The sequence below is a fragment of the Rhinoraja longicauda genome, chromosome 21 (genome assembly GCF_053455715.1).
Source record: "Rhinoraja longicauda isolate Sanriku21f chromosome 21, sRhiLon1.1, whole genome shotgun sequence".
Taxonomy (NCBI): domain Eukaryota; kingdom Metazoa; phylum Chordata; class Chondrichthyes; order Rajiformes; family Arhynchobatidae; genus Rhinoraja; species Rhinoraja longicauda.
The window spans coordinates 31,768,847-31,785,264 of record NC_135973.1 but is presented as its reverse complement, the minus strand read 5'-3'; the positions used below and the strand labels follow the sequence as shown (position 1 = coordinate 31,785,264).

Here is a 16,418-nt window from a genome sequence, read left to right as displayed (position 1 = left end):
CAATCTACCGGAATGGCGGGACTGTCATATGTTGAAAGACTGGAGCGACTAGGCTTGTATACACTGGAATTTAGAAGGATGAGAGGGGATCTTATCGAAACGTATAAGATTATTAAGGGGTTGGACACGTTAGAGGCAGGAAACATGTTCCCAATGTTGGGGGAGTCCAGAACCAGGGGCCACAGTTTAAGAATAAGAGGTAGGCCATTTAGAACAGAGATGAGGAAAAACTTTTTCAGTCAGAGCGTTGTGAATCTGTGGAATTCTCTGCCTCAGAGGGCAGTGGAGGCCAATTCTCTGAATACATTCAAGAGAGCTAGATAGAGCTCTTAAGGATAGCGGAGTCAGGGGGTATGGGGAGAAAGCAGGAACGGGGTACTGATTGAGAATGATCAGCCATGATCACATTGAATGGCAGTGCTGGCTCGAAGGGCCGAATGGCCTACTCCTGCACCTATTGTCTACCTGTCAAATGGCCTGACGGTAAATAAATTGGTTAAACACAAGCATTATGGGATTTTGAAATGACTTTACTTATTTTAATATTATGTGCTTCTAAATGTATCTAAGAGAACCTATCAAACCTGGGGACAGCAGGCGACAGCGACCGCAATAAGCAACGATACCTGGTGACAAGCCAGCTGTCGCTGAGAGATTTCAAAGCCTAGTTGCCGGCAGTCGCCTTAAAATCGCCTAGATGGGACAGGCCCTTAAGCTCTTCAAATTGCGTTTGCTCTACTGTAATTCGGACCTACAAAGGTTTTGACCAACACCTCAATGGTCACAGACTGAAAGAAAGGACAATCTGCAAAGAAACAAAAGTTTAAAAATGGACACATTTCAGCCGGCCTTTGATCAGCTGCTGATTATTTTAACCCCCGATCACTAATTTCTTGATAAAACGAGAACATGGCAAATGCACGTGCTGGAGGGGAAAATGTCACCATTGACAACCGAGAATTCCGAGCTGGAATGCGTTGGGATAGATTGGACCAGGATCAGGGTCTGCACATGCCCTCAGTCAAGAATGGTACCATTAAACCAAAAGCTCACTCCTACTGACCATTGCACTAGATACAAATAAAAATTGAAAACCACCAATTCGTGATTCAACTAGAAACAATATTTATTTAAATATACAATTTCTAGTAATAGCTTGCCACCATTTACACTCTAGTGAAAGGCTTTGGGATGTTTTACAATACAGAAAGTATTACTTGAATGCACAATGTTGAGTGTTTTGTGATATTGGCTATGCCACTATTGACATTGATTCTTCATCATAGCTAACCCCTCTCTACAAGCTTTGCTTTGGATGTCTCCCAAGTCTAATATACAGCTGAATAAAGTTGGTGTTCACTTAATGAGTGGTGGTGTAAGAAAATAACTGCAGATGCTGGTATAAATCGAAGGTATTTATTCACAAAATGCTGGAGTAACTCAGCAGGTCAGGCAGCATCTCAGGAGAGGAATGGGCGACGTTTCGGGTCGAGACCCTTCTTCAGACTGATGTCAGGGGGGCGGGACAAAGGAAGGATATAGGTGGAGACAGGAAGACAGTGGGAGATCTGGGAAGGGGGAGGGGAAGAGAGGGACAGAGGAATTATCTAAAGTTGGAGAAGTCAATGTTCATACCACTGGGCTGCAAGCTGTACAGGTGAAATAATGAGTAATGGTTATTAATAAAAACAGTACACATTCTTTACATTCAATTATTATAATTTTATTAGAAGGGAAAGCAAATACTGCAAAATGAGTGAGATGAAGATGTCTTCTAATTCGTTTTTGTTTTAAAAGAAAGCTCAGAGCAGAATGCTATACAGGGAGAATTGACAATACAAAGTCAAAATTAAGTGCTGTATTGCATTTACAATGTAGAGGTCCACTGCAGAGTTGCATCGATTGCACTGAAGTTGTCATGAACACACGAACATTGTGTAACATCAATCAGTAGTTCTAATGTATGAACAGATGGCATGAAAACAAAAGTACACCGAGCAAGCAATAAAGGAAAAAATTTATTATCTATAAAACAGAACAAAGTAAATTTGTTGTATCGGAATCAGCAGGTCGTGAATTTGAAGAAAATAACAAGCGCGATCATAGAAAATATCGTGGGCCAAAACTACTCAGTGCTAAGTGACGTCAATTCTAAAGGCTGAAAATTTCAGAATCATTTTCATGCCTGCCTTCTGGAACTCGAAGATCCAGGGGTATCCCAGAAATACAATACAATCATGCAGGAGAATTCCCAGGAAAATTAGATATCAATAGTCTGTTCCAAACATATGCAATCTTCTCATTTGGAATAAAGAGTTTATTTAAAACAAGCATGTGGTTGAAGTAAAAGATTAAAAAATCACAACCTTCAGATTCCCAATTTTACTAAAGCAGAGCAAAAGCAATTTTTATTGTACAAAACAAATGAGCAAAAATCAAAAGGGTTAGGGGGATATCAGCGGCCCATGTTTGGTTGAACTCCTACCACAAATCACAACAACTGATTGGTAGAATCCCCAATGAAATAGCCGTTATGAAGGCCATTCCATGGGCTATTAGTTTTCACAACTGACCACTCTCATATTACAGAATGTTTGCACCACTTACAAGATGGATGCTGGGTTCAGCAAATAAAAAAAATAGAAAAATGATTTGTTATTAAACTGTGTTGATGACCCTCATGACAACCTACATTCCAACTTGAGGTTTAAACTTTTCATTTGCAGCAAAACTCTGATGGGGTTGAACTGATAGATTTTATGGACCATTGGTCAAAATACTCATATTATCCGGCAATTTTATTTTTATTTCACTTTACTTGTTACACAAATACAATAAATGTTCTCGTGAACTAGGAGAGTTAATAGAGAGTGGGAAATTGAATCTCTACGAGTTCAAAGTGAGCATGGGAAACAAAACATATCGAGTTTCAACTTGCCAAGCAAGCGGAAACGCACGCACTCTAAACCCCAGTCGCCACTACAAATCCTGGCTGCAAACCTACTTAAGTGTCTGACCTCACGTTCTCAATCACAATCCTGGCCCCACATTCTCCAGAATGCATGGCTGGCTTTGTGTATGCATAGGTCTACAAATAGTACATCCACGGTATAATAATGAGGGCTGAGATGCAGACATTAGGATTTCCTGATAATCACACTGACTGCACCTTCCAGTTCAGATTCTGAAATCCCCAAAGCATCTCAATGTGCAATTGTTATCTTTCTCCTGTACAAGTTTGCATCATCCATCAAGTAGATGCATCGGTGGATACAAAATGAAACCATGGAACGATATTGCATTCCCACCTCTTCCCAACAGCCCAATATCATTCCTTAGCATTTGGTTTTATTGAATTGTTTCAGACTTCATTAATGGTTGCACTGTTCAAGGATTGCAACGACAGACATTATTTTTTCTTACTCACAGCTGTGGCTCAGTAGATAAACGATTACTTTGATTATCATTGCACTTTCTGTCTTTTCCTGGGTCTACCTTCTGCGCCTTTTTCTTTATTTGATGATTTGTTTTCAGGGGTAATAATATTCTTTAGCAATGAGGGTTTGACTTTTTGGGCCACAGCCCAGGTCCAAAGGCACTGTTCTATTTTGTGAGGAGTCCAGTCACTCACTAAGTCACCTGTAAAAGGTGAGTGCAATGTTTCATAATGGCAGCACTAAAATAGAGTCAACTCACATCATTACACTGTGACACAGCCCAACACTGCATAATGGCTATTAACATAATTGGATGCATTAACACGACTCAATACCAGACTTAAGACCATGCACCAGGTGATGAATTCCAAGATTCACAAAATCTCATTAAAACACTGACAGCACATTCAAAACAAACCTTTTATACTCCAGAACATTTTATTAGACCCCACCTCAGCTTATTGTATATAATTTCTATATATATATTCTACTCACCACACCCTAGATTCAAGTTAATAATGTACATGAATAACATATTTGTGTAACATACTGATTGTATGTCTTGTTGCGCCTCAGCTAACAATGTACCATTCTACATTTCCTTGTCCGCTTTGATCGGTTTTCACATCTTACCCTTCCACATCTCTATGTCTCCGTCTTTTAGATTTAGAGATACAGCGCAGAAACAGGTCCTTCGGCCCACCTGGTCCGTGCCGCCCAGCGATTCCCGCACACTAACACTATCCTACACCCACTAGGGACAATTTTTACATTTGCCCAGCCAATTAACCTACAAACCTGTACGTCTTTGGAGTGTGGGAGGAAACCGAAGATCGCGGAGAAAACCCACGCAGGTCACGGAGAGAACGTACAAACTCCGTACAGTACAGCACCCGTAGTCAGGATCGAACCCGAGTCTCCGGAGCTGCATTCGCTGTAAGGCAGCAACTTTACCGCTGCGCCTCCGTGCCGCCCTCAGGCCTCGACTGAGTCTGACTTCACCGACTCTCAGTCTGAAGGAGGGTCTCGACCCAAAACGTCACCCATTCCTTCTCTTCAGAGATGCTGCCTGCCCCGCCCTCTGTTACTCCAGCATTTTGTGTTTATTTCGGTGTAAACCAGCATCTGCAGTTCCTTCCAATATCCTATTATTCCAATAGGATATTGTTTGACACAAAAATAATGTACATCTGGAGCAACTTACTTGTATTGAGTTGTTCTGCACACTCCCTCACCTTGTCCAGGTATAGGATGTAATGTTTAAGTGTGTATTTAATCGGAGCCAGGCCTGCAATTGACTCCACTGCTTCATCTGCCATGAAAGCAGCATCATGAGGAGCACCTGCCACCAACACAGCTAAACACGAGAGAACACCTTCTATTAGAATACAGATGAGCCACATAAAGAAGCACAGTAATTGGTCCAAGTGCTGCCGTTCACACCTGATGCTGTGGCTGGCCCCACTGCTTTTAGCTTGGTGAGCTCCTGGATTGCAGCCGACACATCAGGTAGCAACTTGAAAGCTTTACGGGTACACGACGCCACACTGTCCTCGGGATTACTTGCGACCATCTTCTGCAGCATTGGGCGGAATTTACCTCTCTAACAGAAGTTTGGGACAGGAAAAGATAAGTCAGATTAGAAGTCATTTAATTTGTCCCCACTGTAATATTAAAGCTTTGAAGATCTTTAAACCCACCGGTAATGCCCAGTGCCTTATTGTGGACATAAAGGTCCTGGTATGCATTTCAATTAAAAATTAAGCTACATTTATCAATATTTTGTCCATCGATAAACTCGACGTTGGGGTCATTTTAACTTGTAACATTATAACTAAATTAAGTCTAAACAAATAAGTTTTCCAATTCATTCACTTATGTTACCCATTTGTCGTGCATGATTAATAAACTTGCATTTCGTGTTAGAGTAAACAGTCACAAAAAAAGTTCTGATGACAGATTGCATATGCAACACAAGCACCTTTGATCAGAACAGAATTTGCCAAATATGTTATCCAAATTGCCAACCTAGATGTGGTACATCAAAAAGAATGCAATTTTCCTTTCTGGCGAGAGTCCAGGTGTCATCTCAAAACCACACACTTGGGATAGAAACATATTTTTAAACAACCGGCTATTTGATCCTTGGAGCCACTCCCCTATTAAATATGATCATGGCGGATCATCAATGTCAGTACCCTGTTCAAGCTTTCTCTCCACGTCCCCCCCTTTCCTCTAGCTGCAAGAACAATATCCAATTCTTCCTTAAATACATTTCTTTATTTTACTTTCTTTTCCATCAGAGAATTCTACAGATTCATAATTTTGCAGAAGATATTTCTCCTCATTAGAGTCTTAAAAGGCTTACCCTTACATTACCCGTAACCAGTTCCTTAACTGTCAGCAGCTTACCACAACCATCCCACAATCCCATGTTATTTTTAATTTAAATTTTGCACACTAATCTCTTAAACAAGACCTGATTGAAAGTTTTCTAAAGTCCAAATATACTACATCCGCTGTGGAATTTATCCTTATCTATTTTGGATAGACTGGCTTTGTTCCTCAGCTTTCAATAAAATGTTATTTTAATTAGAATGACAAATCGAATTGCAATGGTACGATAACTGAATGTAATAATATCATTTTTATTAATAACATATGAGAATGAAGATTTGCAAGCAGATTTCAATGCATCAAATAGGCCAAACACTGGCAAATAGTACACAACCAAAATTAGTTTCAAGTAACTTTTTTAAACTAGAATAATTTAGGTTACCGATACAGCATGAAAACACCCCTTAAATCCACTGAATCCACACCTACTTGCGATCACCTCTTCACACTAGTTCCTCGTTGTCCCACTTTTTCCAATCCACTCTCGACACACCAGGGACAATTTATAGCGGTCAATTAACCTACAAACAGGCAGGTTTTTGGGATGTGGGAGGAAATCAAGCACCCAGAGGAAACACAAGCTGTCACTGGGAGAACATAAACTCCACACATACAGCAACAGTGGTCAGGATTGAACGCAGGATTCTGGCACAGTGAGGCAAGAGCTCCACTAGCTGTGCCACTGTGCCAACCAGAAGCACAGTTGGTAGGGTTACTGCCTCACAGCACCAGAGACCAGTGTTTGATCTTGACCTCAGGCGCTGTCTGTGTGGACTTTGCACATTACCGTTGTGACCACATGGGTTTCCATCGGGTGCTCCAGTTTCCTTCCAAATTCCAAAGACATGCAGATTAATCGCCCTCTGTAAAATTGCCCCGAATGTGCAGGGAGCGAATAGAAAAGCGGGATAATAGAATTATCGTGGATGATTGATGGTCGGTGTGGACTCGATGGGCTGAAGGGCCTGTTCCAATGCTGTTTCTCTACACTAAATATTTCAGTTCTTTCTTTTTGTGCATAAATCTCCAATGTTCCATAATCAATGCCAAGAAACATACAGTATTAAGTTGTAATAACTTAATAATTTAGGGAAGTATATTTACATTGCTGAAGACAACATTTTTGGTGTTCCATCACATTAGACAACATAGAGGTTTTGGAAAAGGTTCTAGGGAGGGGACACAAGATGAATGTAATAATGATAAACAAAATAGTTGTTGATAATAATATTAAACAAAATAGGTGTCAGTGGTTATGGGGAGAAGGCAGGAGAATGGGGTTAGGAAGGAGAGATAGATCAGCCATGATTGAATGGCAGAGTAGATTTGATGGGCCGAATGGCCTAATTCTACTCCTATCACTTATGACGTTATGAGTTACTAGACCGTGTGTCTATTGATAGAGTGGAGAAGATTAGAATGCATCCAAGGAACTAAAGAGAGCAGTTTTAGTTACTCAGACAATAATACACTATGGAACAAATTTCTGATTTTTGGCAAACTTTTAAATGTGAGCTGGATCTGTTCCTGGTAATGATAACTTAAGAAAGATGAATGAAGCATTGGACAATGTGGTCTTGACTTGCCTTAGAAGTGTTTTAATTTTTTTTAATCCTTCATTTGGTTGAATATTGATTTTTTTTATTGTGCTATGCTTGGAGATTGTTTGATTACTTTGCATAAAAATTGATTAATGATAACTAAAAGCAGGATGTTCTCCACTAACTCAATTTACTGTATCCAAGGAGGTTGAGTGAAAGTGTCGGCTTCCAGGATTTGAGCATCAAAATACAGCTCCAAATAGCCAGCATCTCATTAAGCCACAGATACAAATGTGATCTCAGCCTGCAATGAGAGTGGATTTCACTCCAGGGACCAAAGCTTATCTTTCTACCAGGCACAATAGAGGAGATTTTAATAAATGAGTTCCCATTCTTGAATGTCATGCAAGAAATCACAAAAATGCAGAAATAATCTCAATTTCCGTTACATTTAGCCCAACCCCAGCCAGCTAACTTACTGTCAGCTTCCACTCCATCAACTGAACCAGCTCGGCACGAGTGAGAAATTTCTCTGTGCGACTGCAGACAGTTTCCAGTAACTCTTCTTGGTACCTGAATTAGAACATTAAATTTCAGATTGCCCACAAATGTATCCAAGAGCAAGAACATTAACTTTTTGCTTTCTCCACTATAAGCCACCTCATCCTTGCTTCCATTAAGCTGGCACACTACACATCCATAGAGGACCCAACATGGGGGTGGGGTGGGAAAGGGGGGAAAGAACAAAGAGGAACCTGGCACAGATACTTGGTTAGCGCACTTTATGTAGCGACTATTTGCATTTCTTGGGTATGCAAGCAAAGAATTTCACTGTGACTTGTCACATGGGACAATAAAGTATTCATTTATTCATTGCTTTTTCTACCATAACATATCTACTGTCTCTCTCATTGATTGAGGGTAATTTACAACTGAAGAATTGTCTATATTAAATCAGTTGCAAAACAAAATAATAAAAGTTTCAAGTCTATCCAAAATAACCCTCTTTTACTCTTAAAGAAAATAGGATGAGGATGGGCAAAGAGCTAAGAGTTCAGGAGTTGGGCCACACAGACTTTAAAAAAAGACGACTACAAGCCTCCATTTGGCAGAATTTTACCATTTTAAATCAATGGATAAACCTAATACATTTCAAATCCTGCAACTTAAATCTGCAAGTTATTTAGTGAACCTTGAATTCTGGAAATCATAAGCTACCCCAGACCTCCCAAGGTGTCCTTGCACACAAATCACTGAAGGTTAGCATGCAGAAACAGCAATCAATTAAGGAAGGGAAATGGTGTGTTGGCCTTTAGTGCAAGAGGATTTCAGAACAAGGGCAAGATGTCCATGAAGCTACATAGGACCAGAGTCAGACTGCATCTGGAACAGTACAAATAAGTCTGCTGCACTTGCAATGGAGCAAATGTAATGAAAGTCCATCAGGTTCACTCCAAGGATGCTAGGGTGGAGTTATGGGTTGGGAATTGTCCTACAAAAGAGACTGGGGCTGGTCCAGAGTTTAGAAGAATGAAATGTGATTTCAAGCAAACATACAAAATTCTTCTGGTGCTTGACAAGGTAGATGCAGGTACAGAGATTCCTCTGAGTGGGGTGGCTAGACCCAGAATTCAAAAACTTATGTGATGGGATTGAGAGAAGAAATCTCTCCATACTTAGGGTACTACCCAAGTGCTGTGATGACTTGGTTGATTAGTATATTCAAGCCAATACAACTGTCAGTATACAGGCACAAAAAATTCTGGAGCAACTCAGCAGAACAGGCAGCATCTCTAGAGAGAAGGAATGGGTGACATATCAGGTCGAGACCCCTCATCAGATCTGAACTGGTCTCGACCCGAAATGTCACTCATTCCTTCTCTCCAGAGATGCTGCCTGTCCTGCTGAGTGTCTCCAGCTTTTTGTGTATCTTCAGTTTAAACCAGCATCTGCAGTTCCTTCCTGCACAGAACCTTCAGTATTATGGGAATCAAGACATATTTCCCTGCCCATCAACAACTCCTCATACGCACTCCATTCTAAGGAATAGCCAATGTTATCACTTCTGGCTGATAGGTGGCGAGTATCATTTGTGGAACAGAAGTGCAAATTAATGACTGCCACCAGGAAGAAATAGTAGAACGATCCAGCTTTGACGACGAAAGTACTGCCAGTCTTCCATAATCAATACCTTGGGGATTAGCATTGAACAGACACTAATCCTTGGGGATTAGCATTGAACTCACTTGGACCAACTATATAAACGCTGCAGTTACAAGAGCAGTCTAGATGTTGAGTTGAGATACTGTGTGTATCTTTTTAATACCTCAAAACCCTTTATCTTCATCAAGTCAGAAGCATGATGAAATACTCTGCACATGTCTGGTGAGTGCAGCACCAACCACATTCACAAAACCTAGCACTATCCAATCAATCATTACCGTATATTGTAAATAGCTGCAGTCCCAGCACCGAGCCTTGCAGCACCCCACTAGTCACTACCTGCCATTCTGAAAGGGACCCGTTAATTCCTACTCTTGGTTTCCTGTCTGCCAAACAATTTTCTATCCATGTCAATACCCTACCCCCAATACCATGTGCTCTAATTTTGCCCACTAATCTCCAGAGGCAGATGGATAAACATGCAGTCGGATTAAGGAAAGACACTAAAACAACAAGGTGGTCGTAGCAAGTGATTTCAACTTCCCTGATATGGACTGTAACTTCCTGACACTTGGGTGAGGAGGGGGGAATTATGTAGGTACTTCCAAGAGCATTCCTCAAATTAGTATTAACCGACTGGGAGGGACCATATCTATGAAACAAACTTGGCCAGGTGACTGGTGTTTCGGTGGGAGAGCACAGGGGGAACAATAATCACAACTCCTTAGATTTTAAGTTAATTATGAACAATCATCAATCATCAGGACCTTGGCAGAAAGTACTAAATTGAGGAAGAGCAAATGACAACATTACTAGGCAGGAGCGAGGGAGAGTAAATTGGGAGCAGCTGGAATTGAGCAAGTCCACATCTGACACGAGGTAGTTGTTTAAAAGAGCAGCTGAACAGAGTTCATGTTCCAGTAAGGGGGTGGAAAAGGATGGCACGGCAAGGGAACCTTGGTTGGGAGATTGTAAAAGTGGTCAAATTGAAAAAGCATATGCAAGGTTTTGGAAGATTAAATCAGATGGGGCCTTTGAGGAATATAAATAAAGGAAGAAAGAACTCAAGCGGCGAATTAGAAGGGGCATGAAATGTCATTGCAAAGTAGGATTAAAGATTAAATGCCCAAGGCATTTTATAAACACATTTACAAAAGGGTAACAAGGGAGAGAGTATGACCACTCACAGATAAAGGAGAGAATTTATGCTTGGGAGTTGGAGATGAAGATGGAGATGACGTACTAAACAAATACTTTGCATTCACCGAGAAAGACATGGAAGATAGGTTAGTGTGGATATACTAATATGCTTGGGTATTGGGAGATCAAGAAATAGATGGTGTTGGGTATTTTGAAGAGCATTACTGTGGATGATGCTGACACTACAATCTTCTCAAGGAATATGGTCGAACGATAAATATATATTTTTTGTTAAGCCCTGTCACACTCTAATGGTTTTATTTTGACATAGAAAAATAAACCTTGACAGTTTCAAATCTCTACATTGCTTTGCTTCACTCCACCTGTGCGAAACCCTCCCTTCCCTGCCCTGCGTGGGCAGTGGCTCAGCAATATCAACCTCTCTCTCTTGCCCACCATGAACAACTCTCCGACCGCAAGTTTGGAGCCCTCATTCTGAAATGTGCACCTTTAATACAATGTTGATGCTTCATTGTCTGGATTCACAATCACTTTGTGAACAATTACCTCAAATAATTTTACTATTTTCCGTGCTTAATAAACCCACCCATTAAATTTAGTCCCCTTGCATACATTTTTACGCAACATACACAGGAGAGCTTATTTATTTATTTTTATGCACAGTAATAAATGCAGCGATTTAAATTACACCAATGTTCCCATTGATTTGTTAAAACATTTATAGCCCTCAATACAGCTTCATGTCAAGGTGCATCTCATGTAAAAGGCACTTTCTGCCATCACAACAAAGTATGCAGAAAACATGAATCAACAATTCAAATGAGGACCGTGAGAAGTCACAGGTTTCGATGAACAGATTCCCTTTTTATGTAAATAGATAACTGTCTCACTTGCAGGGCTGGTACATGCATTTGCCACAGAAGAACAGCAAAACAACCCAGGATAATCCAAAGACATCTATCAGCCGCTGGCAGATAATGTCACTACTGCGGCTTTATTTACATTATTCATGATCTATAGCTCACCATTTATCCAGTGCTGCCAGTTTACCTGCTTTCCCACCCTTTGATGCCTTTGCTTCGACCACATCCTTGTACACAGCAAGAACAGACCTCCATACAGCAGGATCCTTACAATCATACAGTCCATCAGTTCCAGACATGGTTTGTACAAAAGGAGCTTCAACCTGTTGAGTTTCATTAATTTGTAAAAGTAATAGAAAACGTGATTAGCATACTTTAAACATTTCTGTGTGAGTATTTAATTTTTAAAAGAACTGTCTGGTTTAAGTCTCAAACAGCTCCTACCCCTGGAAAACAGTTGAACAAGTCCAGGCTAGTAATGCAATACAAATTGTTGCAGATATGCAGTCTTCCAGATGAGAATTTAAATTGAAACTATTTATTCTTCAAGAAATATCAAATAAACTTTGGTTTGTCCCTGCTGGAACCTTTCTCTTATTCCCTATCAACATTCAAAGCAAATATATTATCTGATCACTATTGGAATGCTGTTTATCAGATTGATTAGTGGGACTGGATGTTACAATCCCTAGGGTTTGCACTACAATTGATTGGTGTTGTCTTGGGGTTAACCATTAAGTGCTGCCATTCAAACACATCTTCAGTTGTGTACCTCAACGTCACTGGGTGTTTCGACCTTTTATCACAAGACACCCTCAGTCGAGGCAGGCCCACCGCAGGGTGATCAGACCTGGGTGTGTGTCTTAATGTTAGCCTGTAGATGGTCACGTGGCAGCCCAGACAGCATCGCTTCTTTTCAGCCACAGCCAGTGACTGCTCTGTTCGGCGGCATTGGCAAGTTCTTTGATTGCCCTCCTTTGGGCCTGCCCTCTGACTCCTATACTCTGGTATCAATAGCCATTGATACTCTGGTGTCAATAGCCATCAGATACTTAAAACTGGTTTAAATATTGCAAGAACAGACCAAAGGCTTGGTATTCTGTAGCAAAGACCCCTCAGAACTCCCTCTCCACCACCCACAAGGAACATATACACTGTTCCTGATGAGCCAAAACATTATGACCACCTGCCTAATATGCTGTTGGTCCTCCGTGTGCAGTCCCATACGCAGCAGGGTGCGATGCACTGTGTGTTGTGACACATTCCTCCCATGACCACCATTAAAATTTTCCATGACGTGCCACAGACCTTCTGTTGGTTCGGACCAGACGGGATAGCCTTCGCTGCCCTCGCGCATCGATGAGCCTTGGGCGCCCAACACCCTGTCGTCGGTTTGTGGTTTGTCCCTCCTCGCACCACTGTCGGTAGGTACTCACCACTGCTGACCGGGAGCACCCCACAAGCCTTGCTGTTTCAGAGATGCTCTGACACAGTTGTCTGGCCATAACAATTTGGCCCTTGTCAAAGTCGCTCAGGTCTTTACTCCTGCTCATTTCTCCTGCATCCAACACAGCAACTTCAAGAACTGACTGTTCACTTGCTGCCTAATATATCCTACCCCTTGCTAGGTGTCATTGTAACAAGATAATCATTTTACCTGTCAGTGGTCATAATGTTTTGGCTAATTGGTATATGAAATGTAAATGAGAAACATAGAAACAAGAGGAGGCCATTTGGCCCTTCGAGCCAGCACCACCATTCATTGTGATCATGGCTGATCATCTACAATCAGTAACCTGTGCCTGCCTTCTCCCCATACCCCTTGATTCCACTAGCCCCGAGAGCTCTATCTAACTCTCTTTTAAATTCATCCAGTGAATTGGCCTCCACTGCCTTCTGTGGCGGAGAATTCCACAAATTCACGACTCTCTGGGTGAAAAGGATTCTTCTCACCCAGGTTTTAAATGGCCTCCCCTTTATTCTTAGACTGTGTTCCCTGGTTCAGGACTCCCCCAACATTTTTCCTGCATCTAGCTTTAGTCCCTTTATAATTGTATACATCTCTACAAGATCCCCTCATCCTTCTAAACTCCAGTGAATACAAGCCTAGTCTTTCCAATCTTTCTTTATATGACCATCAGCACCTTCATATGATTATCATCAGCACCATCATGGAACTCACCATTTCTGGCGATCTACCCTCCAATGCCTCCAAACTTATAGTTCCCCAGCCCCGCACGGCCCGATTCTACCTCCTACCCAAAATATGGCTCGGCGATCGCATCGCTCAACACCTGCGCTCGGACCGCATTGGCCAAACTGGTCTCCCGGTGGCCGAGCACTTCAACTCCCCCTCCCATTCCCAGTCTGACCTTTCTGTCATGGGCCTCCTCCAGTGTCATAGTGAGGCCCACCGGAAATTGGAGGAACAGCACCTCATATTTTGCCTGGGCAGCTTGCAGCCCATTGAGTACTTTCTTTATTGCATCAGTCTTCGCAGCGGAATATACCACTAACATGCCAGAAATTCAAGAGAGTCAGAGGGCAGAAGCCAGTGGAGTTGCTATTACAAAAGAGAAGGTACTTGGGAAGCTGAAAGGTCTGAAGGTGGCTAAGTCACCTGGACCGGATGTACTGTATACATCGCTGGTTTACAAAAGAGGTAGCTCTAGATATTGTGGAGGCATTAGTAGTGAGCTTTCACAAATCATTAGTCAGAAATGGTTCCAGAGGACTGGAAAATAGTGAATGTAACCACCTTTTAAGACCTGAGCGAGGGAAAAGAAAGAAAATTATAGGGCAATTAGTCTGACTTCTGTGGTTGGAAAGTATTGAGAGTCCATTATTAAGGATGTTTCAGGGTAGTTGGGAGCACATGATAAAAGACACCAAATTCAGCGTGGTTTTGTGAAGGGGAGAATTTGTCTGACAAATCTGTTGGAATTTGAGGAAATAAATAGTAGGACCGACAAAGGAGCGTCAGTGTATATTATTTACCTGGATTTTCAGAAGGCCTTTGATAAGGTGGCTCATGTGATGCTACTAAACAAGATGAGAGCCCATGATATCAGAGGGAAGAGACTAGCATGGATAGAAGATTGGCTGAACTGCAGAAGGCAAAGGGTGGGAATAAAGGGGGCTTTTTCCTGGTGGGCTGCAAGTGACTAGTGGTGTTCCACAGGGGTCAGTGCTGGGGTCACTACTTTTCACATTGTATATTAATGACTTGGATGATGGATTTGATGGCCTTATTGCCAAATTTGCAGATGATACAAAGATGGTTGGAGGGGCAGGTAGTGGGTCAGGCATCATCTCTGGAGAGGTGAAGTTTCAGATCAGGACCCTTCTTCAGACTGATCCAGGGGGTGGAGGAGGAAGAAAGTTGGTAGAGGGGTGGGACAGGACATGGCAAGTAAGAGGTGGTCAAGCAAGCATTTTTTTTTTTGATAGGCAGATGTTTGGAAAATAGACCAGAGATTAAGGCAGAAGGTTTGAGACAGAATGATGAAAGAGTTGCAGATAGTAAAAATAGTCAGGAAACAGTCAAGAGTGTTTTATTGTCATATATCCCAGATAGAGCAATGAAATTCTTACTTGCAGCAGCAGCACCACAGAATAAAACATGGAACACTGTAAACAAAATAATAAACGAGAAAAAAGTTCAGCGTTACAAATTGTTTCATTGGGTTGTTTAAATTAATACTAACTAGCTAATTAAATTATTGTATTGTATGGGAGGCGCATTCCCAATCTCGCTGTACCCCCTGTACAATGACAATAAAGATATATTGTATTGTATACGTGTATATATAGACATACAAATTATGTATACACGTACACATAAAAAACAAATAACAACAGTGCAATAATAACAAAAATACCAGGAGCTGGAGATGAGAAATAGGTGGAACTACAAAGTTGCACGTCTCTGGGATGGCCAGGAAAGAAATGTCCGAAGACTGAAGGAAAGGCGCCGACCTGAAATGCTGTCAATAGACAATAGACAATAGACAATAGGTGCAGGAGTAGGCCATTCAGCCCTTCGAGCCAGCACCGCCATTCAATGCGATCATGGCTGATCACTATCAATCAGTACCCCGTTCCTGCCTTCTCCCCATACCCCCTCACTCCGCTATCCTTAAGAGCTCTATCCAGCTCTCTCTTGAAAGCATCCAACGAACTGGCCTCCACTGCCTTCTGAGGCAGAGAATTCCACACCTTCACCACCCTCTGACTGAAAAAGTTCTTCCTCATCTCCGTTCTAAATGTCTGCACGTCTCTCTAACCCATTGACGATACAATTTAACTTCCTTCCCTCATATTGTGCTCATCTACTCATTTACCTGTGTAGGAAGGAACTGTAGATGCGGGGTTACACCGAAGACAGACACAAACCGCTGGAATAACTCAGCGGGACAGGCGGCATCGCTGGAGAGCAGGGGATGGTGGCGTTCCGAGACCCTCGTCTATCCTTCACCTTGAGGTTCCGCAGCATCCTTTAGTAAGATGGCGGAGGCTCTGTCGTCATCATCCGTGCGCCGGGTGATACGGGCAGCGGGACATTACGTCAGGCGGCTGACTTCGGACAGGTGGAGCAGGAAAATAACTGCAGATGCGGGTACAAATCGAAGGTATTTATTCACAAAATGCTGGAGTAACTCAGCGGGTCTCAGGAGAAAAGGAATGGGTGACGTTTCGGGTCGAGACCTTTGTTCAGACTGGTCATCAGTATGAGGAAGGGTGTCGACCCGAAAGGTCCCCCATTCCTTCTCTCTCCCCGAGTCTGAGACGCCGCCCGACCCGCTGAGTCGCTCCAACATCTTGTTAATAAACACCTTCGGACAGGTGGATCACGT

At 42.0% G+C, this 16,418-nt stretch overlaps 1 protein-coding gene across 5 annotated transcripts; it reads right to left on the bottom strand.

Moving 5' to 3' along the window:
• Nucleotides 1–1,524: 1,524 nt before the first annotated feature.
• Nucleotides 1,525–16,418, bottom strand: LOC144604109 (uncharacterized). Of its 5 annotated transcripts, XM_078418246.1 has the most exons (9): nucleotides 16,398–16,418; nucleotides 15,906–16,168; nucleotides 15,157–15,192; nucleotides 11,725–11,885; nucleotides 7,855–7,948; nucleotides 4,881–5,040; nucleotides 4,642–4,794; nucleotides 3,428–3,639; nucleotides 1,525–1,649 (listed from the first exon to the last, which is right to left on the bottom strand). In XM_078418246.1, the coding sequence occupies exons 3-8, from the start codon at nucleotides 15,184–15,186 to the stop codon at nucleotides 3,464–3,466; spliced, it is 774 nt and encodes a 257-aa protein (XP_078274372.1). In that variant the 5' UTR covers nucleotides 15,187–15,192; nucleotides 15,906–16,168; nucleotides 16,398–16,418; the 3' UTR covers nucleotides 1,525–1,649; nucleotides 3,428–3,463. The 5 variants fall into 5 exon arrangements, with proteins under 5 accessions (XP_078274372.1, XP_078274371.1, XP_078274373.1 ...); XM_078418245.1 differs by lacking the exon at nucleotides 1,525–1,649 and having other exon boundaries at nucleotides 1,753–3,639; XM_078418247.1 differs by lacking the exons at nucleotides 1,525–1,649; nucleotides 15,157–15,192 and having other exon boundaries at nucleotides 1,753–3,639.